The 21,955-nt window shown below is 45.0% G+C and overlaps 1 protein-coding gene across 9 annotated transcripts in view; it reads left to right on the top strand.

The window, feature by feature from the left end:
- LOC149311727 (ELKS/Rab6-interacting/CAST family member 1) overlaps nucleotides 1–21,955 on the top strand; it is a 266,847-nt gene that overhangs the window by 34,998 nt on the left and 209,894 nt on the right. For 5 of the 9 annotated variants that reach the window (XM_089527772.1, XM_089527771.1, XM_089527775.1 and 2 more), the window contains exons 4-6: nucleotides 6,967–7,041; nucleotides 10,325–10,480; nucleotides 13,527–13,694. In XM_089527772.1, the coding sequence (XP_089383898.1) occupies nucleotides 6,967–7,041; nucleotides 10,325–10,480; nucleotides 13,527–13,694 (399 nt within the window). Of the gene's footprint in view, nucleotides 1–6,966; nucleotides 7,042–10,324; nucleotides 10,481–11,790; nucleotides 11,875–13,526; nucleotides 13,695–21,955 lie in introns of all 9 variants that reach the window. The other 4 variants (XM_089527770.1, XM_089527768.1, XM_089527769.1 and 1 more) reach the window with 1 other exon arrangement.

The following is a 21,955-nucleotide window of genomic DNA, read 5'->3' as shown; positions in this document are numbered from 1 at the left end:
TATATACTCATGTATAAGTCTAGAAATTTTGGTCAAAAAATTGACCCCCAAAAACCTAGGTCAACTTATCCATGGGTCAATGTAAATACTATACTTTAACTCTTAATAAGAATGGAACGATCTTATTAAGAAAGGCAAGAGGGCAATCTGTCCTGGAAGCACTGACCTCCCTCTACTCTCTCTTCCATCCAGCCTTTAATGTAAGTCAAAACAGTTATGCTTGCCATAATTTTGTAGATTCTTTGTCATTGTTTTCCTTTGCTTCATCATTTAAATTCTTTTTTTACGTGTCCCTAAGTTTTGCCCTTGACTTATCCAAGGGTCATATCAAAATCCATAATTTTGTCCTTAAAATTTGCCCTCGACTTATACATGAGGTCGACTTATAGTCGAGTATATACGGTAATGTTACTGGAAAATTGAAAATGAACATCTACCTGTATTTAGAAGAACAGAGAGAAATCTTGGCATCAGTAAAAGATGGTAGCTATGCAGTTGCCATACTGAAGCAAATGTCATATCTCCTGCACATTGGTACAAAACACTGCAGAAGTAATCCAGTTTGAGACCACTTTAATTGCCCTAGCTCAATGCTTGGGAATTCTGGGAACTGTACTTTTGTGAGACATTTAAGCCTTCTCTGTCAGAGAGCTCTGGTGCCACAATAACCTACTATTCACAGGATTCCCTAGCACTAAGACAGGGCAGTTAAAGCTGTCTCAAATGGGATTTTTTTCTGCAGTGTGTTTCAGACCATGTTTTTTGGTTGATGGAACACATCACAGGACCATTATTAAAGATTTCAAGTTCCAGGCAGTCTCCTGTAGAAGGAGATTCTGTCCCCTTCCCTGTAATGTGACTATGAAGTGGGAATAAAACTGCAGAGTGCAAGTTATTTATTTGTTCTACAAAGTTTGAGGCTGCGGACAGACCAGTGATCTTGAGGTCCCTCTGCACACATGATTTCACACTGTTTTATTTGGCTATTTTAATTGCTTTTTTAAAAAATACATTGTGAAGGTTTTGAACTGATTCTCTCTGGGAGCTATCTTGGGTCCCACTCTGTGAGAAAAATAGCATACAAAATAAATAAATAAATAAATATTTTTAAAAAACTGGATATCACTGGCGTATTAATGATGCCACATTCCAATAGTCTATCTGAGAAGCTCTAAATAAATGCTGAATTTATTTATTTTAGTTATTTTATACTACTCTTCACCAAGCATTTACAGGTAGATTTAAAAGAACACCAGTGGGGATAACTAAGGTCCAAAATACACTGTAGAAATAATTAAGTTTGAGACTGCTTTAACTGTCCTGGCTCAGTGCTGGGAATTCCGGGAACTGTAGTTTTGTGAGACATTTAGCCTTCTCTTTCAAAGAGCTCTGATGCCACAATACGCTTCGGTTCCCAGGATTCCCTAGCACTGAACTAGGGCAGTCGGTGTTCTCAAACTGGATTATTTCTGTAGTGATGTCCTAAGTGATGTCAGGGGAGTGGCACACGTGCGGTGCTGCACATCGTTGTCATCATCATTATTATCAGAGGAGGTGATGGTGTGGCCATGGTGGCCACTGAGCAGAGGCGAGTTGTACATAGATTTGCCTGATTCTTGAATGCCTAGGGTCTTTGTAGCCAAGGAATTATGGGGGAAGCAGCCAGGAAAATTGTCTGTACTGTTTCTGGTGAGCTGCCCAGAGCAACAGCTCTCTAGAGCAGCAGGAACCCTCCAGGAGTAGGGTAGAGGACACTGAATTTACTCCTTTTGGCACTCAGTTGCCTGAGGAAACCACCTCACCCAGATTCATAGCAGAGCAGGGTCTGATTTAAGGTGGGAACTTAACCGGTGGAACAGCATACTTCCAGTTTCTAATCTGTAGAGCCTGTTTGGGAAAAATAAAATCATAGCCAGTGGTACTGGAAGCTTCTAAGAAGTAAGGAAGAAATAAGGTGGCGTGCCTTCCTTTCATCAATTGAAATAAATTCTGTAACAAACAAGTACTTGAAATCTTATTGAAATGTTTCCAGAGAGAATAATTTTCCTCAAAGAGTGCCTAAAGTGGCCCAGAAATTTAGTTATCAAAGCAGCAAAAAAGGGGTAGTCAAAACATGTATATCCTCTAAGGTTGCATGCCCAAGATAAAAGATTCTTTTATACTAGGAATAAGTGGAGCTGCCTGACTGAAATCAGATGTGCAGCCTCATGATATGATGAGACTTACAATGATGAGTCATGAGGATGCACATCATCTCTGAGGCTGCTCGAGGCCATTATAGCTATTTCTCAGTGGCAGTGGGGAGACTGTCCCACTATTGATATTACAATCCTAGTCTTGTCTTTTTCTATCGTGTTAAAATTTGGGGGAGGAGGAGTAGAATTCTTAGAGACTCTCTCCAGTTTAACTCCTGAGGTACCCAGATAAGGTAATAAATAATAATGATAATAATAATAATAATAATAATAATAATAATAATAATAGGATTTATTTATATGCCGCCCAATCACTGGGAATCCAGGCAGCTTACAACAGAAGGGATAATAGACGGTTCCCTGCCCTCAGGCTTACAGTCTAAAAAGACACGACACAAAAGGAGAAGGGAATGGTGAGGGGGGGAGGGGATCAGGTCCAGCGTTCTTCTCTCCCTCTGAGGCCTGGACCAAGGCAGATGGACTGGAGGGAGGGCTCTTTTTCTTGATCGAGGCTGGGCCCGATGGCGTTGGGCCTGTCCTTTCACTCCCTCTAAGACCAGAAGATGACAGTTGGAAGGAGGGAGGGGAGGGCTCTTCCTCTTCAGGCCCGATGGATTCATATACAAATGAGTTCTTCATTTCTCATGTTTTTCATATGTAGAGAAATCTGTAGCAACTTTGAGACTAACTGAAAGAAAGAAGTAGGCAGCATGAGCTTTCTTAGGCTTCAGTCTACATCCTCAGATGCTTTTCCCCCCTTTCAGTTAGTCTCAGACGTGCTACAAGATCTCTCTACATACTGTTTCTTCAGACTAACATGCCTATATCTTTGAATTCTACCATATTTCTCATAGTTAATGACAATGTGTCTGATTAATATAAACATTATATAACTGAACTATCAGAATTATGACATCTTATAGTTTTATTTTTCATCAGCCCCTTCATCTTGTTTAAGGAGGGTGCTCTTTGGACCTCAGATTGGTTGTATCCCAGAATGTAATTATGAGGAGAGTGATGTGAGGTCATTGCCCCCCCCCCATAGGAATTCTGCCCTCTCAGTACACTTTTCATTCAGCCTTAAATTTCTAGCATTGTCGTGAGCATTTAAAAATATAGTTTAGGTATCCAAAGAAAATGGAAGTGAGAACACGTCAAATACAAGAGTTCTTGTTGTGGATGATTTCCAGTGTCTCACTCTACACAGTGCCTCATATTTGGGTACTGGATACATTTTTGAATGTGGGGGGATGCATCCTGGGTGCATCAGAGGATTGGATTTGTATTTCCTGCGTAGCTGTTCAGTGTCCAGGAGATGGTGGTATTTGACTGCTAGCATCTCACCTTTTAAATGTAGTTACCATGTTGGTAATACAGTCCGTCCTCGCCTTACGCGGGGGATCCGTTCTGGATCCCTCCGCGTAAGGCGAATTCCGCCTATGCTCGAGCCCCATTGGAAACAATTGAATGGGACGCGCCGCCCCGCGCGCGCCCCGCGGCTTGAGTGCGTATGCTCAAGGCCACGTGTGGCGCGCCCGCGTATGGCGCAGGCACGCTGTACTGCGTTGTTTTGTTCTCCCATAAAACAATACAGGTTTAGGACAGAACTTAGTTTAAGAACTTACCTTGGCAGTGTCCTTTAAATATCTTTACTGATGACTTTTGTAATAGGGATCATTTTGTTTTGCTAATTTTTCTTTGTGACTTGTGATTCTTTTGTAGCTCTTTTCCTTTAGTCCTCTTAATCTGTTTTTCTAATTAGAGCTTCATTTATCATTCAGTTCCTTCAATTTGAAGGCTGTTATCAAGTGCCAGGATTTTTACCTACATACTTTGTTCTCATATGCACAGAGACTCCCTTGAGATCAGTGGAAGTTTCTAATATCCACATATTAAAAATATACTTTAGTGTCATCTGTTCCTGTTTCAAGTACAGTACAGTTGTGCAAAGTTTAACTTCCTACTTTATGAGAGCCTACATTTTTCTCAATAAAAACGATAATGAAAAATATGTATCTGTAGAAGGATAGAAAATATTTTAGAAATAATATCCTAGAAATTCAGCACTTTTGATGGATTAGACCAGGGGTAGGCAACCCCTGGCCCGCGGGCCGCATCTGGCCCGCTGAGGCGGCAGGGCTGGCCTCAGCCTGGTCCTGCCGCCGATTGCTGCAGGCGGAACTGCAGCGGCGGCGGTGGCGCAGAGGAGGGCAGGCCGCAGACAGTGCGCCGCCGCCCCCCACCCGCAGCTTCCTGTAGCCCTGCGCGCGCCTGCAGGGCCGTGCGCAGGGCTAAATAGGAGGAGTTTCTCCTCCTGGGGCTGGCTGGCCAATGGCTGCTGGCAGGGGGCGGGCTGTTGCAGCTCCAGCCTGCCCCCATTGGCCACCCAGCCTCAAGAGGAGGAGCTTCTCCTCTAGCAGGGAAGGAAGGGGCGGGGGTCCTCCTTCCCTCAGCTGCCAGGCAGCCGTGGAGAGGGAAGGAAGGGGGCAGGGGTCCTCCTCCTCCTTCCTTCCTTCCCTTACCGCGGCTGCCAGACAGCCGCGGGCAGGGAAGGAAGGGGGTGGGTTTCCTCCTCCTCCTTCCCATCCTTCTCTTCCGACGGCTGCCAGGCAGCCGCGGGCAGGGAAGGAAGGGGGCGGGGGAAGAGGAGGAGGAAGGAAGGAGTAGGAGGAGGAGGGAGGAAGGAAGGCATAGGAAGAGGAGGAAGGAAGGAGGAGCAGGAGGAGGAAGGAAGGAAGGAAGGAAAGAAGGAAGGAAGGAAGGAAGAGGAGGAGGGGGGAGGGAGGAAGGAGCAGGAGGAGGAGGGAGGAAGGAAGGAGCTGGAGGAAGGAAGGAGCTGGAGGAGGAGGGAGGGAGGAAGAGGAAGGAGGAGGAGGACTTCCGCGGGCTCCTTCTCGGCCCATGCAGCCCCAGGCCTCCCTCCAGAGAGAGAGGCCTGGGGCTGCAAGGGCCGTGGGGGAGCCCGCAGAGGCGGTAGGCCGCTTCCACGGGCTACTTCTTGGCCCATGGAGCTCCAGGCCTCCCTCCGGAGAGAGGGGCCTGGGGCTGCAAGTGCCATGGAGGAGCCCAGGAGGCGGCCTGCCCAAGCCCTTCCCTTCAGCCGAAAAGGCCCCTTGGAGCCCTTTCGCCCGAAGGGAAGGGCCTGGGACGGGCGCCCAAGCCCTTCCCTTCAGCCGAAGAAAGGGACCGAGGAGGAGAGGGCGGGCACATGCCTCTTCCTCCTCGCGTGGCTTCGGCAGACCTGAGGTGTCCTTCGGAGGACACCTCAAGTCTGACGAAGCCCCGAGAAAAGGAGCAGGGGCCGCCGGCCTTGTCCTCCTCCTCCCCACGGGGCTTCGGCAGACCTGAGGTATCCTTCAGAGGACACCTTAGGCCTGGCAAAGCCCCGAGGAAAGGAGCAGGGGCCGCGCACCTGTTGCTCCTGCCCCTCACGGGCCCTTACTTGTCCCCAGCTGTCTCTGAGAGGCAGCTGGGGGCCAAGGAAGGGCAGCAGGAGCAGGCGCACGCCTGTCACCCCGTCTCCCAATCCCCCCCACTTCTAGCTGTGTCTCAGACAGCTGGAGGTCGGGAAAGGGAGCAGAGAAAGCCCTGCCCCCGGAGGGTGGAAGCTCCACCCCCGGAGGGTGGAAGCTCCACCCCCGGCACGCGGCCCCACCCACGGAGGGTGGAAGCTCCCCCCCCCCCCAGCTTCGGCCCCCCAGTTGTCTGAGGGACAGCAACCCGGCCCCTGGCTCAAAAAGGTTGCCTACTCCTGGATTAGACATTTGGATCGTGAGTCATACTTGTTTAAATGTGTTGTTTTTTTTAACTCTTCATAGGATCACCATAAGTCAACAGGGGATAAGTCACCATAAGTCAACAAACACATAAACGAACTTGAGAACAGGGAACTGGAAAATTGCCGATTTATTTGCTGTTTTGGGAGCCTTTTTGGTTGAAAGCTAGGGTATACATATACTAAATACATGTGTGCATACATGCTCTGGGTTTGAATTTTGCTTTATTTTCTCAGATCTTTTAAAAGAGTTCTCTTGTTCTTCCTTTTTGTCATCTTCTATTTCTTTGCACTAATTATTTTAATAGTTTCTTCTTGTCTATGGATATTACATTGCAGGATTGTAAAAAAATACAAATAGATATAAAGTATATAAAGATTTTGTTCTCTGGCACAAAACAACCTTCTAATTTTAAGGTATTAGGATAGATGTCCTTTAGAAATGGGAAAAAAAATAAGCAGTTCCTGTTATGCCTATTGCATGTTGGCTATTTTGATGAACAATATATAATCCCTTGTCATTTTTGCAGAAGGAACTGTCATTAGTTGCTAGGTGGTTGCCTCTCTGAGTATGTAGGAGTATTACTGTCACAGATGCTTTATCAGCTTGTTAAGTACATACCAGATTGTTGCAGTTATATATTAATCCTCTTTTTTACAAGTATTTTTATCATTCCACAGGAAGATAAAAGTTTGAAAAAGCCATATAAGGAATCATAGAAAATAATAAGATTTTTAAATTGCTTACCTGCTTGCAGTTGAGTGTATGCTGCTTTGAAAGAAAAATATATATAAGATATTTCACTTCTGTATAAAACAAGGTGCTGATGTTCATTGCAATCAGTCTGTGGTTGTTCAAGGTGAAAGATCAGTGTTACTTTCTCATAAAAACAGACTCAGTTCTCCCTACTTTTCTTGACAAAAATCTTGGCAAGAATCCTTGGCATGAAATCATATGCTTTTCTATTCAGAATTTTTAAATTTCTTTCTGTGCAGGAGATGCACCGTCGCTTTGAAAATGCTCCTGATTCTGCGAAGACTAAAGCTTTGCAGACTGTTATAGAGATGAAGGTAAGAATTCTGTTATTGCTACTGCTGTCATGAGCTTGAAGTCAACCTAATCGTATGCTGACTGTGTCATACAGGGGTTTTTTTTTTGGCAAGATTTATTCAGAAGAGGTTTTCCCTGCCTTCTTCTTAGGCTGAGAGAATGTGAATCCTAAGGACTGGAGCACAGCTTTGGCACAGCTTCTGGCCTTTTAGGACGCATGCATCATTTAAACAACATACCTCCAAAGAGACCCGAAGCAGCTTTATTTTGGCCTGTCTGTACAGGCCCATAGTGTGCTTTTGTCCAAAGTGCAAGATAAGCAGCACCTCCACAATCCCTTAGAGAACATGTGTGAAGAGCAAAAAGAAAAAGAAAAAGGGAGATCAGATTAGCCTGAACAGCTACCTTCAGCATGTTTTTTAAAAGCCTAGAACTTTAAGTTAGGCCACCAAAATGGAAATAATAAGAATTGTTAAACACAAAGTCATCCCTTGATGGAATTTGGAAGAAACCTTGGAGTGGTCTATAGAAAGTTTTAAAATATTATTTTTGTAAGGCTTATTTCACCCGATTGTTTCACTTGCGTTTTGGTAGTTTGGAATAAAATCTTTGCTCAAACATGTTGAACTGCTGTTTTTACCCCTTTTTGGCAGAGGATTCTCTCTATTATTTCTATGTTATTTCCGTAGAGTAATTTAAGTTTCCAAAGGCTTCAGTCTTTGTAAAGGAAACAAAAATATTTAAATATCAAAAATGTCAACGCCAAACATGTTAGGGTCTAGCTTTAAATTAGGTGAGTAGCAGAAATGTGCTCTTGTTATTATGCTTTATTTATATAGCTCTGTAGATTTACATAGCGCTGTACATACAGACAATAAAATGGATAAAGTAAACCTGCCCATGGCCTACAATCTAAGAAATAATAGCATAAAACATATAAATAATACATAACAATACAGGAAAGGGTTCGATAAAGTAAAGCAGGCAACAAAATTAAAACGTCAAATAACAAATAATAGTCACAGAATGCCTGGGAACGCTTCTCTGAACAGGATGGTCTTCAACTCAGTTTTAAAACTGGTTAAAGAAGTGATGAGCTGTGTTCGTGGGTGAAGGAGATTCCAGGAGTGAGGGGCAGCAAGTGAGAAGGGACAAATCCGGGACGGGACAATGAAAAACCTAGGCTGAGACAGCAGACCTTGACTGCTAGAACAGAGGGCATGAGTGTCTAACTATGCTTCCCTAAGAACCAAGACTGACTTAAAAACAACACAAGTAGCTTGAAGTTCAAACAAAAGTTTACTAATGGCTTTAATCTATTTACATAATTTACATAAAGGCAATATCCTAATGTAGCTAGAGAATAAGGAAAAAAGAAATATTTATCTCGCCATCTTTCCAAAGAAAGTTGAGAGAGGATGAAGATGGAAAAGCAACAAATCAGTTGAAAATCTTTGAGAGAGAATGTCTGTTAGTCACAAGGGGTGTGTGTGTGACCTTAATCACATGGTTAGCTTGAATAAGAGAGAGAGAGAGAGAGAGAAGAGTTTGCATGCAGGAAATCCTTAGCTGTCTAAGGAGGGGGAAAAGAATGCAAAAATCTTCCAACAATTTCTACCTCTGATATCAAATTTGCTCTTAAAGAAGTAATGCCCAAGCACACATCTATTTCGTTTATTGTAGTATACCTATAGTAAGTAGTAGACATTCCAAAGTACAGAAAAGATAGCTGTTTCTACAGGGAACTTCCATGTTGCAAGAGGCATGTGTTGAACATTTCTTCTTTCTCAGGTAGGCTGAAGAAGCAACGCACTATACTTGTTTTGCCAGCTACTCAAGACAGGACAAAAAAAATAAAAATACTTAACTGTTATAACTGCTGCCCTAAACTGCCAACTCACCTCAGTTTTTTTTAATTCTTGCCTTGCCAACCAGTATAGAGTAGAATTATAAAGACTTCTTAGAATGATCACAGCACATGCCAATTTCTCTGCATTTCTTTCTATTCCTGTTAACATATTTTCAATGGGTAGCTAGTTGAAGTTGTGATGTATAAGAGATTCTCTCTTTTCATTTTTCTTAAAAGAATGACAGGGTTCAACTGGAATGGTTTGATAAAATAATCCTGCCATATGAAATCTGTGCACAAAAGGAGACTGTTATTATGAGTTAGCCTTGTTGCATCCACAAATGTCTGTCATGGTAGGTTTAGCGAGGTGACATATGTTTTCCATTGGAGTAAAATTAGAGCAAAAGGTTTCATTGCATCTGTTTTGTTTCTTTCATTAACTTGGGCTGTAGCACAATCCCATTGATCATACTAGAAAAAAACACAGAAAGCTTCCCAATAAAGCATTTCTCCACCTAGCAGTAGCTTTCCAAAGTCTTAGGCAGAGGTCTCTCACATCATCTGCTACAGATTCTCTCTAATTTGGGGACACCAGAGAACCTTGGCAATTCAGCATTCATACCATAGGCTCTACTTCTGAACTATTGTTTCTCATGATCCAAACTGACAGGAACGTCTGTTAACTTACGTGTGGACTGAAACTGTATTTGCGAATGGCATTCCTATTGTATACTTGTTTCCCTTCTTGTGGAAAGGAACAAAGTCACAAACCTTTTAATATTATTCAGTTGTTGTTGGGATACATATCCAGTGGTCAGGCTTATGTGAGTTCTTAGCAGGGATGTCTGTTAGGTTTTCATGCTCTTCAGAACAATCAAAACAGATGTCTTTTAAAACAGCAAAAACCCTACTAAGAACAAAAGCTTTCATATAAATATAGAAACAAATGGGAGCTAAGTTTTATTTTGAAGCACAGCAGTCTAGATTATTGCGGCAAGTTGCAGTATATTATGTGTCCTTCATTTTTTTAAAAAAAGTTGGATTGTAGCTTTATTTGGGATGTGGCATCGGCAGTATAGTGATTTCACTCAGCTCTAGGTCTTCATGTTATCTGTCAGGTGAGATGGACCAGATACTGAAACAGACCACATAAGAGTTAATAAACTGTAATTGAATCCTAACAAAAGGGAAGGACTGGTGCTTGACTTTAAAGCCAACATCATGCAGCTCAGCTTTCTAAAGAAACACTCTTCTTTCTTTTTCAGTGTGTCAGGGCTTTAGAGTTGTTAGAGGAGGCTATTCTTCAAATAGTCATATTACATTATGAGGCAACTAAGATTGAGACTTGGCCATTGTAGAACCCTGATTGTGGATGTTGCAAATCCTCCCTGTTCTGTTGTGTTTCCAGTTTATGAAAAAGAGCCTGAACTACATATTGTTTTTTATGTATGAAGGACTCGAAGATCTCTTCCATGGAGCGTGGACTTCGAGATTTGGAAGAAGAGATCCAGATGTTGAAATCAAATGGAGCACTCAGTACAGAGGAACGTGAGGAAGAAATGAAGCAAATGGAAGTGTATCGTAGCCATTCCAAATTCATGAAGAATAAGGTAATGAATAAAAAGTGACTACTGGACAATGAAATAGAATCCTCTAAGAAACTAATTCTGTCACAGAATCATAGAAAAGATTTAGGACTTACAGATTAATGGGGAGAAATGTATAATAGAAATTGCACTTTTGTCTTACATTAATCAAGACTGGTATTCCAGATCTGCCCTCACATGCATGCTCATACCATATTGAGTTACCTCAGCATAATCAAATAAAGCCATATATGTTTTGTCATGAATATCTCATGCTTTGACGTACATGTGAGGGATCTGACCGGTTGGGTTCAAAATCACTGGCCATTGTGTGAATGGAAGATCTTAAGACGAAAGCAGTGAAATGAAAGTCAAGACATGAAAAGGGCAAGGGCAAGAGGTCTATAAAGTTCGCAGAAGATAATATCTTGCCCAAAATCTTTTGAATATTATAGTTGCTCAGAGGCAACATCATGTTAGATATTTGGAAAACAGTTCAGATTTTCTTTAAAAATATGAATTGGAATTTCCCCCAATAATCATTGAGTCCCCATTATTATTAATTCATTATCACATGTTGTTTGGCAGCTATTTACTTAATCATTTTTATATTCTGTCCAAGAAGTGTTTTAAAGCGACAATAAAACACAGAGTACTGAATATTGTCAGTAACAGTAGGCTTATTACAACCAAATGCCCCAGTCCAGTTAGTAACCACATGTGTTTCTGGACAATTTTTTGAATGCAGAGGTCCACAAAGTATATTTAATAATCTAATTGGTTGGTTTCCTTAATATTAATAACTGTGGGTGAACCAGGTGCAATCATGGCTGGCATGTTATGTGAAGCTTTTGAAAAGGCATTTCAGGCTGCCAGTTGTCACCATTGTTTGCCTCTGGATTCTGTAGTTCACTGATTGTCCCACCTTCCAATTTTTTCTAATTACCACACTGTATCCAATTGCTAAAGGATTGGTGGTATATTCTAGATAAGCCTTTCTCAACCCAAACCAATGCCCTCCACATGTGTTGGATTGCATTTTCCAACATCCACAATCACTATACTGTGGGTGATGGGACTTGGAGTCCAGCAAATTTGGAAAGTGGTTTGGAAGGTTGTTTTAAATAATGGCATGGCCTCTCTGTATTGCATTATATGCAAAATATTTTTTGGATGTAAATTAAAGAGGGCAGGGTTATTTTCAAGATCTTTTGTATTTATGAATATGTTGACAAAGATACAGTCTTCTCTCTGTTCATCTTTTCCCTGCTGTCTGAGGGAGCCTGACAGGACAACATTATAATATAAATATAAAAATAACAATGTCGTGGCAGGTAGAACAACTGAAGGAAGAGCTATATGCCAAAGAGGCTCAAGGGGAAGAGCTGAAAAAGAAAGTGACTGGTCTTCAGACTGAGGTCTCTGCCGTAAGACTGACTTCTCTGTGTGCAGTGCCACTCACTTGGGCTCTGCTAGCTTTCTTGGGTAGTTCACTTTGCTTAACTTACACTCTGCAGCTATAAGGAGCAATAAAACTAACTGCTCTGTATCTGTCCTTTGTTTGCATCTGGTTATTCACAAATGTAAGTTCACAATTGATTTTAGATTCTTAAGGAGTTCTTATGCTCTATGGCAGTTTATTCTTACTTTCATTCAAGGGTGCTAAAAACAGGAGTTGAGATAAATGTGCTGAGCATTTTAAAAATGAATACTAAAATTTGGTTGGTATGGCCTTGGCTTGATAGGCTAGCTTTTTGTCAGCCTGTATCTGTATTTTCGTGTACAATATGAGGCTATAAGCAGATGTGTAGACCTTAGCTGCCTTCATTTACTGAGGTGCCTTAAAGTATTCTGCTGTGTTTAATCTAAAAATGCATGTAATTCCTTTATGAGTTATTAGACACTGATTCATTATAGTCAGTGTATTTAGCTTCCATTTCAAGGATAAAAAGTTAATATTCAAATATATCTATTATTGAGACTCAAAAAATTTTTCTACTATATATGAAAACTGATGTGTGATCTTACGCAAATTTCTGTACTGCTTTCTAACTGGATGTTTATATTGGAAGAACTCTCATTTGAAGATTTTAGAGATGTACTCCATTTTTAATGTTGTCTCCTGGTGTACAAATGTGATCTGATTATAATATTTTGCAAGTTATGGAATAATATAGGTTTTGCAATCTTAAAAATTGTGTCTTTGCTTCAAGGTATGTCTACGCATAAAAGGTACTTCTCTTGACTTTCAGGCATCTCCCCTTCTCTTTGCATATCAAGACACTTTATTCAACAGAGCTCCCAAACTTCCTGTGTAACATTTCTCAGGGTCTGCCATCAGGGGGTGGGATCTGCTTAGGCTAACTAGGGGCTGAAACAAATGGCTACAAAGGGGTGACTTGAATCCACCCCCACCGAAGATGGCTTGGGACCGCGGCAAACACATGCTGCAGTCCTGAAGGCACCCTCCACTGCCAGCCCAAATAGGAGCACAAAAGATCAAATGCCATGCTCACTTTACTACAAATGTCAGGCATTCTCCCTTTAGTGGCTTGTAATAGTAGCATGGTGTGTATATTGGCATATGCTATTACAGTGGACCCTTGTTATATGCTGGGGTTTGGTTCCAAGATACTCTGTGGATAACAAAATCCATGGATGCTCAAGTCCCATTAAATGTAATGACATAGCAAAACGGTGTCCCTTATAAAAAATGGAAAATCAAGGTTTGATATTTGAAATGTATACTTTTTTTGAACATTTTCAAACCGTGGATGCTTGAATCCTTGCATAAGAAATCTGTGTATAAGAAGGGCCGACTGTATCTTGGTTCATTTTCTTTTCTATCAAAATAGACTGTACTTACTTCTTTAAGCATGTATTCAGGGAAATCTGCTGTCTTTCCTTTTTTTTCTGATTTCCTGAGTGAGCTTGAAGCTCTGCCTTTCAAATAGATGGAAATAAATTATTGTCTAATCTAATATTCAGTTCTGTCCATTATGGCTCTGGATATTTTTTGTGATGCATACATGTTGACAGTCTGTATTCTTGTGTTTGATTCTTCTTTTAGATTGGTCAGGTGAAACAGGAACTGTCACGCAAAGACACAGAGCTTTTGGCCTTACAGACCAAATTGGAAACTCTCACAAACCAATTTTCTGATAGCAAGCAACACATTGATGTGCTCAAGGAGTCACTCACAGCTAAGGAACAGAGAGCTGCCATCCTGCAAACAGAGGTGAAGAACACATAATTATGTTGTTTGTTAATTATTTTGTGTCCTTTGGAATTAAGCGAACAGTAATAATAATAATAATAATAATAATAACAACAACAACATTTATATATATCCCGCCTCGCTACAAAATACAGTCGAGGCGGCTTACAAGATTAAAATATACTGACCAAACCGTCAACCCACCCACTCCTTAAAATACAATTAAACAATGTAGAATTTAAACATAAAACATATTTAAAAACAATACAATAGCTGTGGTGAAGTCAGAGGTCAGCAATTAGATTTTCCTTCTGTTAGCCAGAGAACTATTCAGGAAAGGCCTGCTGGAAGAGATCCATCTTTATACCTTTTTAAAAGCTATTTAGAGTGGTAATGTGACGGATCTCGTCCGGCAGGCCATTCCAAAGTCTGGAAGCAACAGCTGAAAAGGTCCTCTGGGAGGTCATAGACAGCCTTGTTTTACAAGGCTGTAACAATTTTTTCCCAGATGATCTAAGTGTGCGGGGAGGATTATATGGAAGGAGGCGGTCCCGAAGATAGGTTGGACCCAAGCCATTGAGGGCTTTAAAGGTGATCACCAACACCTTGTACTGGGCCCAGAAACTGATGGGCAGCCAGTGGAGTGATCTTAAGATCGGTGTTACTATATGGTCTCTTCTGGATGTACCAGAGACCAATCTGGCTGCCATGTTCTGAACTAATTGAAGTTTCCGGACCAAGCGCAAGGGTAGCCCCATGTAGAGTGCATTGCAGAAATCAAGGTGTGAGGTTACCAGTGCGTGTACTACAGTCTCAAGGTCCCTGACTTCCAGGAAAGGGCGCAGCTGGCGTATCAGTCGAAGCTGATAACAGGCACTCCTGACCGTCGCATTCACCTGATTTGTCATGTGAAGCGACGAATCTAAGAGCACCCCCAGACTGCAAACACAGTCCTTTGAGGAGAGTGTGACCCCTTCTAGGACGGGAGGTTGTATCCCAATGCCTGGGTTCGGAGCCGATACAGTAAGTACCTCCGTTTTGTCTGGATTCAGCTTCAGTTTGTTTTCCCTCATCCAATCCATTACCGCTTTAAGACAATCATTGAGAGGCGAGACACCATCTGAAGTCAAAGCTGAGGACCGAGGTATGGAGAAATATATCTGGGTGTCATCAGCATACTGATAACACCCCGCCCCATACATCTGGATGATCTCTCCCAGCGGCTTCATGTAGATGTTGAAAAGCATCGGGGACAGGATGGCGCCTTGTGGGATGCCACAATTAAGCTATTTCCTTGCTGAGCAGCTGTCCCTGAGTACCACCCTCTAGAATCTGCCCAAGAGGAAGGAACGGAACCACTGAAGCGCAGTGCCTCCTATTCCTAACCTTTTCAGGCGATTCAAGAAGGTGTCATGATCTATAGTGTCAGACGCCACTGAGAGGTCCAGTAGCACCAGCAGGGTCACACTACCCCTGTCGATGCCCAGACGAAGGTCATCAGCCAGAGCAACCATGGCAGTCTCTACCCCAAATCCCATCCTAAAGCCAGTTTAAAATGGATCAAGATAATTGGTTTCATCCAAGACAGCTTGAAGTTGAAGAGCAACTGCTCTCTCGATCACCTTGCTCAGGAATGGCAGTAAAGAGACTGGCCTGTAGTTCTTCATATCCAGGGGGTCGAGGGAGGGTTTTTCCAGGAGCGGCCTAACTGCCGCTTCCTTCACACAAGATGGAACATGATCCTCCCTGAGAGACGCATTGATGATGTCCTCAAGGCGTCTCCCCCCTGGACGGCCAGCCACGAAGGGCAAGGGTCGAGAGGGCAAGTTGTTTTCCTCATTCTACCAAGGAGCTTGTCCATGTCATCAGTACTTACAGATTGAAGTTGATCCAGTAAAACCACATGAACGGAGTTGTTAGACACCTCATCAGTTGATTCTGTTATAACTCCGGCGTCCAAGTCGGCTCTTATCTGAGAGATTTTATCTACAAAAAGTAGTTGTTAAATGCATCACAGCAGGCTGTTGTCGGGTTAAATAAAGGGTTCTGCACAGGTGGAACCTATGTCAGTTCCCTCACCACCCTAAACAGATCTGCTGGATGGGACTCTGCAGATGCAATACATGCAGAGGAGAAGGCTCTCTGCACTGCAGGTATTGCCTCTCTATAGGAACAAAGGAAGTTCCTATGACGAGTCCTGTCAGATGAGAGTTGAGTTTTTCACCAGACGCGCTCTAGTCGTTGTCCAACCCGCTTCATCTTTCTGAGTTCTTCTGTATGCCATGGATGACAGTTTGAAGCGGGCTGGCAAGGATGCTCGGGAACGATTTTGTCGATAGCCTTGGTAAGATCGTTCCAGGTATTAACCAAAGTTTCGACAGAATCACTGGCATTACCAACCAATGAACCCTCCAAGGCTTTCTGGAATCCAATTGGTTCCATTAGCCTTCGAGGGTGGACCCCATTCTAATGGGTCCTCCACCCCCAATGGGATGGACAGTGGCTCTGAGTTCAGCCTTGATCAGGAAATGATCCATCCATGACCGTGGGGAGGTTTTTATTACCTCCACCCACAGATATTCCTGTTCCATACTAAAGACCGCATCGAGTGTATGACCTGCACAATGAGTAGGCCCGCTGACCAATTGGGATAGGCCCATGTTTGCCATGGATTCCATGAACTCCCGAGCCACACCTGTAAGATTTAATAGACTGGTCTCAGATGTTGAAGTCGCCCAGAATTAGAAGTCTGGGCGACTCCAACAGCAACTCTGAGACCAGCTATGCCAGCTTGGTTAGGGAGTCTGTTAGACAACGGGGTGGACGGTATACTAGCAGAATCCCCAAACTATACTTGGTCTTCAGGTTTAGGTACATACGCTCGAAGTGGACCATTTTCTGGACAGGTATCCTGGTCAAGGTGAGGCCTCTCCACCCCCTCGCCCACCTCCCCTCCCCAAGTTATTGCACTGTCCTCTCCCAACCAGGTCTCGGTAAAACAAGCCAGGTCAGACGCCTCTTCTAGGAGAAGGTTGTAGATGATATAAGTCTTGTTTTTGACCGACCTGGCATTACATAAGAGCAAGGCAAGGTTTTGTGGCATGGTTGGAAAGCTCTCGAATCCATTTTGGGGAACAGAGTGAACTGAAGGCAGGATAGCTTTCAAATATTGTAATGCTATGAGAGCTGTTGATTGTGGCTGATTGAAAGGCTAGGGTCTATGTAATCATTCATTTGTTCTAGCTTGTCCGTCTTATAGTGATCATTCACAAAATTAACTGCTTGTGACTTGATCCTGTTTGATTCTGGAAGGAAAGTCAAGCACTAGTTATGTTTTCTCCAGTAGAAAAAGTGTCAGAGAGCCAGCATGCTGTAGAGGTTTGTGTGCTGAACTGTGACTCTGGAGAGCAGGGTTCGATTCCCCATTTGCCCATGAAACCTACTGGGTGACTTTGTGCAAATCACATACTCTCAGCTTTAGGGGAAGGCAATGGCAAACCTTCTCACAACAAATCTTGTCAAGAAAGCACCTACTTGAAGGAACACAACAACAACAACAACAATTGTTAGTTTATTTCTATATTCTGCTTTCTCCAAAACTGCTAAGCTTACTTATAGCTGTACTGATATGAAGTATTATCAAAATGAATAAGATTTTCTATTAATATAAACAGCTTCAAATCTTTGTTTGAAATCTTAGTGGAAAGAAAATCCTGGCTAATTTAATCATAGCTAATTTCATTGCTCATGTAACACTCAATGTGAGATAAAAGTGAAGAGAATGGAGCAAAAGGGATTCACACTGGAGACAGACATTTGATGTGTCTAATCGCCAGTTTCTTAATTATGATTAAAGAACTTGTCTACAGCTGAGGCAAACGGAGTGCTGAAGACATGTTTTGAAGCTGGTGTTTGATTCAAGTCTATAGGTTGTTCAGGATTATTTTCCATGATTCTTGTTTCTAATTGGTTCCTCAATGATGAATATGGAAATATTGTACACATCATGTCATCTGAGTGCAGCTCAGCTTCCAAAAACAGGATATCTTTGAGGAGAAATATGTACCTGTGCCACATGTAACAGTATGATATTGAGAGCCCTTTAATTTTGTCAATGAATAACAGAACAGGAATAGTTTGGTGTTCAGTATATATCCTTATATGTGGTTAAAAGCACACAGGAAAGCTTCCATTGGTGATTACTTTGATTGCAATGTTGTTGACTAGCATTATTACAGCCTAAAAGTAAATAATAATAATAATAATAACAACACACTGATTGTTCAGAAAATAGCATAAATAGACTTCTTCTTCGTGGTCTCTGCGAATCATACAAATGGGTTTTACTGCGCCTGCGCAGTGCTGCTCGGAAACCTCTAGAATCACTGGGCAAAGTACACTTTGCAACATATAGAAACTTTTTGGCGGTAACCCCGCCCCCTCCTATAAAGCCCCGGTTCCCGCTCTTTTCCCCAGTTCCTTTTTTCCGCCGTGTTTGGCTGCTGTTTGGAACCTCGCTGTTTTTGCTCGTTTTGGATCACTGGTTTTTTCGGACTTCGGACTGTTTTTGGAATTGGCTTCTCTACTTCCCCGGCTATTTGACCCCTGGACTGTTCAACTTCGATTTGGATCTCTCTCGTTTTCGGCATTTTGGCAAGTATGTCTCCGCCGTTCAAGAAGTGTGAGGTCTGTGGGGGTAAAGTCCCGGTCCAAGACCCACACTCATCCTGTCTCCTGTGTCTGGGAAGAGACCATGATGCGAAGGCTTGCCCATTATGTAAATCCATGTCCTCCCAGGCCAGGAAAAATAGGGAGTCGCGACTGACATCCGCGATTGCCCAAGGGAAGATCCGGGAGGTGGACCCTCGTCCTTCTTCAGCACCTTCTGCCTCGGTTGCGTTGCCTCCCGTCTCCTCGCGCGACAGCCCGGCCAGCGCTCCGCCTACATTGGCCACTCCAGGCCAGGGCTCTAGGGAGCCCGGTTTGATCTCTGATGTGGCCCATGGTTCTGTCCAACCCAGTGCCTCCTCCAAGCCCGCCAAAAACCCCCGGGGATCGGGGTCTGCGGTGCCTGTCCCTGCCTCACCAGCCCGTGGGGACCATGCCTCTGGAGCGCCTACTTCGAAGCGAGGGCCTTCAGATCATAAGGCGTCCACAGCGGCTTCGACTTCATCTTCGAGCCCGAAGAAGTCCAAGGACGCATCCAGGCATTCTAAGGCTCATTCCAAGTCTTCTAAGCCGGAGGGCTCTGAGGCTGCTAAATCGGGAGCTGACACCACCAAGAGGGACAAGTCGAAGTCGGGATCTAGGGTCTCGGAGCTCCCTATTCCCTTCTTCCCACCCGACGCCCCGCGGGAGCCGAGGTCTACCAAGAAGAGACCCTCCTCCGCTTCGACCCCGGACGTCGTGACATCCAAGAAGGCCAGGTCGACTCCACCTGCCAAGGCTGTCCCTCAGCGTGACCAGTCCAGGTCCCGGTCCCCATCACCAAGGGCCACATCTGACGGGGGCAGGCGCCGTCACTCTTCTCAAGGCGTGGATAGGTGTCGCCATTCATCTCGGGACGACCGCCCCAGCATTTCGGCCGCAGAGGGCGTGCCTTCTGCCCCTTGTCTTTCGGAGTCAACGACTCAGGCCTCGCACCCGAGGGAGGTAGACGCTCGTATGCAGCGGAGGAGATTGCCCACCCCCCTGCCATGTTCACCGGTCCGTGACCTCGACGACGATTCCTACTTCTACGATTCCGAGACCGACCGGTACTATATGGCGGTACCAAGAGATGTAGCCATGCTCAAGTTCCCCTCCACACGGGACCGGCACCGAGAGGATAGACGTCAAGACGTAGCCATCTCCTCTAAGTCAACTCAGGCTACGTCTACCCACCGCCCGGCTGAACGCCCAGAGTCACGGTTGACCTGCTGGCTTCCGACTCCGAGCCGGACCCCCTCCCCGAGTCTGATTGTTCCTCCGACGAAGGGGACCTTCCTCAGGATTCCCCACAGGGGCTTCATCATCCAGAACCGACCTCGCCGACCGACGACGTGAGGTCATTTAGTGAGCACGTCATAAAGATGTCCCATGCCTTAGATATAGAGTTGGCCTACCCTGACGAGACCGCCAAGGACCCGGTGGAAAGACGTGTTCATGGTCGCGTTCCGACGCCTCCCGCCGTACCACTCCTGCCTTCGTTTGAGACCCTAGTGAAGCGCTCCTGGGATGCCCCCTCTTCCCTTCTGGGTCTGCCCCGAAAAATAGAGTCCCTTTACAGGCTGGCTTCTCCGGTCGCCCCATGGTTGGCCTCTCAACCTCGCCAGAACTCTGCAATTGTTGAGGGAGCCCAGCAGACTGCCATCCAGCGTCAGGCCTCTTCACCCCTTGATAAGGAGGCCAAGAAGATTGACGCCTTGGCCAAGAAATCCTACTCGGCTGCCGCTTTAGTGGTCAAGGCCACTAACTATGCTGCCTGTATGGGCGCATATATTCAGACCCTTATGGAGGGCATTTCCCCGGTTATCCTGGATGTCCCAGATGAAGTACAGCGCACTCTGACTGAGATTAGGGACGAGACCCACTCCATTGGCAGCTGGTTGATTACTGCCTCAAGGAACATCGTGGAGTGCTCCGGTAGAGCAATGGCAGCTTCAATCGCATTGAGGCGTCACGCATGGCTCAGTGCCTCTGATTTGAACCCCAACGTTCGGGCCACCATTGAGGATATGCCGATTGATGACTCTGGGCTGTTCCATGCGGAGACGGATGACAAACTGAACAGAAAGTTCAGAATGAAAGCGGCCGTGAGAAAGCATGGCATGTCGGCCCCGGCGCCTTCTCCGTTCCGCAGACGCTCGCGCCTGTGGCAACACCACCAAGGTCAGTCCCAGAAGTCCTTCTACCAGGACCGTCAGTTCAACCAACAGGGCCAGCGTCAGAGGGATCCTTCCCAGTCTTCTTCCTCATCTGGCCGCCGCAACCAGCCTGCCCGGTACCGTAAGAGCTGCTGGCAGGACTTCGATCAGGCCAAGAAGAGGGCATGAAGATCCCTAGCGCACTTTGTCCATCCCACTCCGTTCTTTTTAGACATTCTGAGGCCTTATGTCACCATCTGGGCCTCCATTACTTCCGACTCCTGGGTCTTAAACATCGTCCGTAGGGGCTATACCCTCGAGTTCGAAGAGCTCCCGCCCACCGGAGCTTTTATTTCCACAGTCCCCTCGGACACCCTTCTCGACGAAGTGCGCTCTCTGCTCCAAAAAGGGGCAATTTCACCGGTCCCACCCGAACTGTTGTCTAGATCCTTCTTCTCAAGGTACTTCACGGTACCGAAGTCGGATGGTGGGATTAGACCTATCTTGGACTTAAGACATCTTAATATTTTTCTTAAGTACCGACGTTTTTGAATGGTAACTTTGGCTTCTGTCTTACCGTTGCTTCACCAGGACCTCTGGTTTGCCACAGTCGACCTCAAGGACGCTTATTTCCACATAGGGATTCGAGACTCCCACAGGAGATTCCTCGCCTTCGCCATCGGCTCCGACGCCTATTACTACAACGTCCTGCCGTTTGGTTTGGCCACCGCTCCAAGGGTGTTCACAAAGTGCATGGCACCGGTTGTGGCATTCCTTCACCGCAAGGGCATCAGAGTCTTCCCGTACCTGGACGATTGGCTGCTGGCAGCCCCCTCCCGAGAAGAGCTTCAGGATGCCGTCCACTTCACTCTGCTCCTCCTCTCAGATCTGGGACTGGTGGTCAACCTACAGAAATCTTCCCTGACACCATCCAAGCAGGTCCGCTTCATCGGCGCCATTCTAGACTTGGAAGAATGCACCGCGTTTCTGCCTCAAGACCGATTCTTGACCTTGTTGGTTGCGGTGAACGCCGTACGGCTCCACAGGAGAGTGAGGGCGAGAGACGTCCAAGTGGCCTTAGGGCGCATGGCATTCACAACTTTCGTGACTCCTTGGGTGAGACTACGACTGAGGCCACTTCAGGCCTGGTTCCTGTCAGTCTTCAACCCCATGTCGGACTCTCCAAACAAATGGCTCACCGTACCGAGACCCGTCGCCGCCTCTCTTCTGTGGTGGCTAGACTCCCACAACGTCTGCGTCGGCATGCCTTTCGCCGAGCCCCAACCACAGCTGACCCTAACGACGGATGCGTCGATGGAGGGCTGGGGCGCCCATCTTCTGGACCTGTCTGTAAGGGAGAGGTGGTCCCGACAAGAGTGTCTTCTCCACATCAACGCACTGGAGATGTTGGCGGTGGAGAAGGCGCTGAGAGCCTTC

This window comes from Sceloporus occidentalis, unplaced genomic scaffold (assembly GCF_023333645.1).
Source record: "Sceloporus occidentalis isolate IW3139 unplaced genomic scaffold, rSceOcc1.0.p SCAF_5, whole genome shotgun sequence".
NCBI lineage: Eukaryota > Metazoa > Chordata > Lepidosauria > Squamata > Phrynosomatidae > Sceloporus > Sceloporus occidentalis.
Note: the sequence above shows the minus strand (reverse complement) of the source record. Positions and strands in the feature narration are given on the sequence as shown.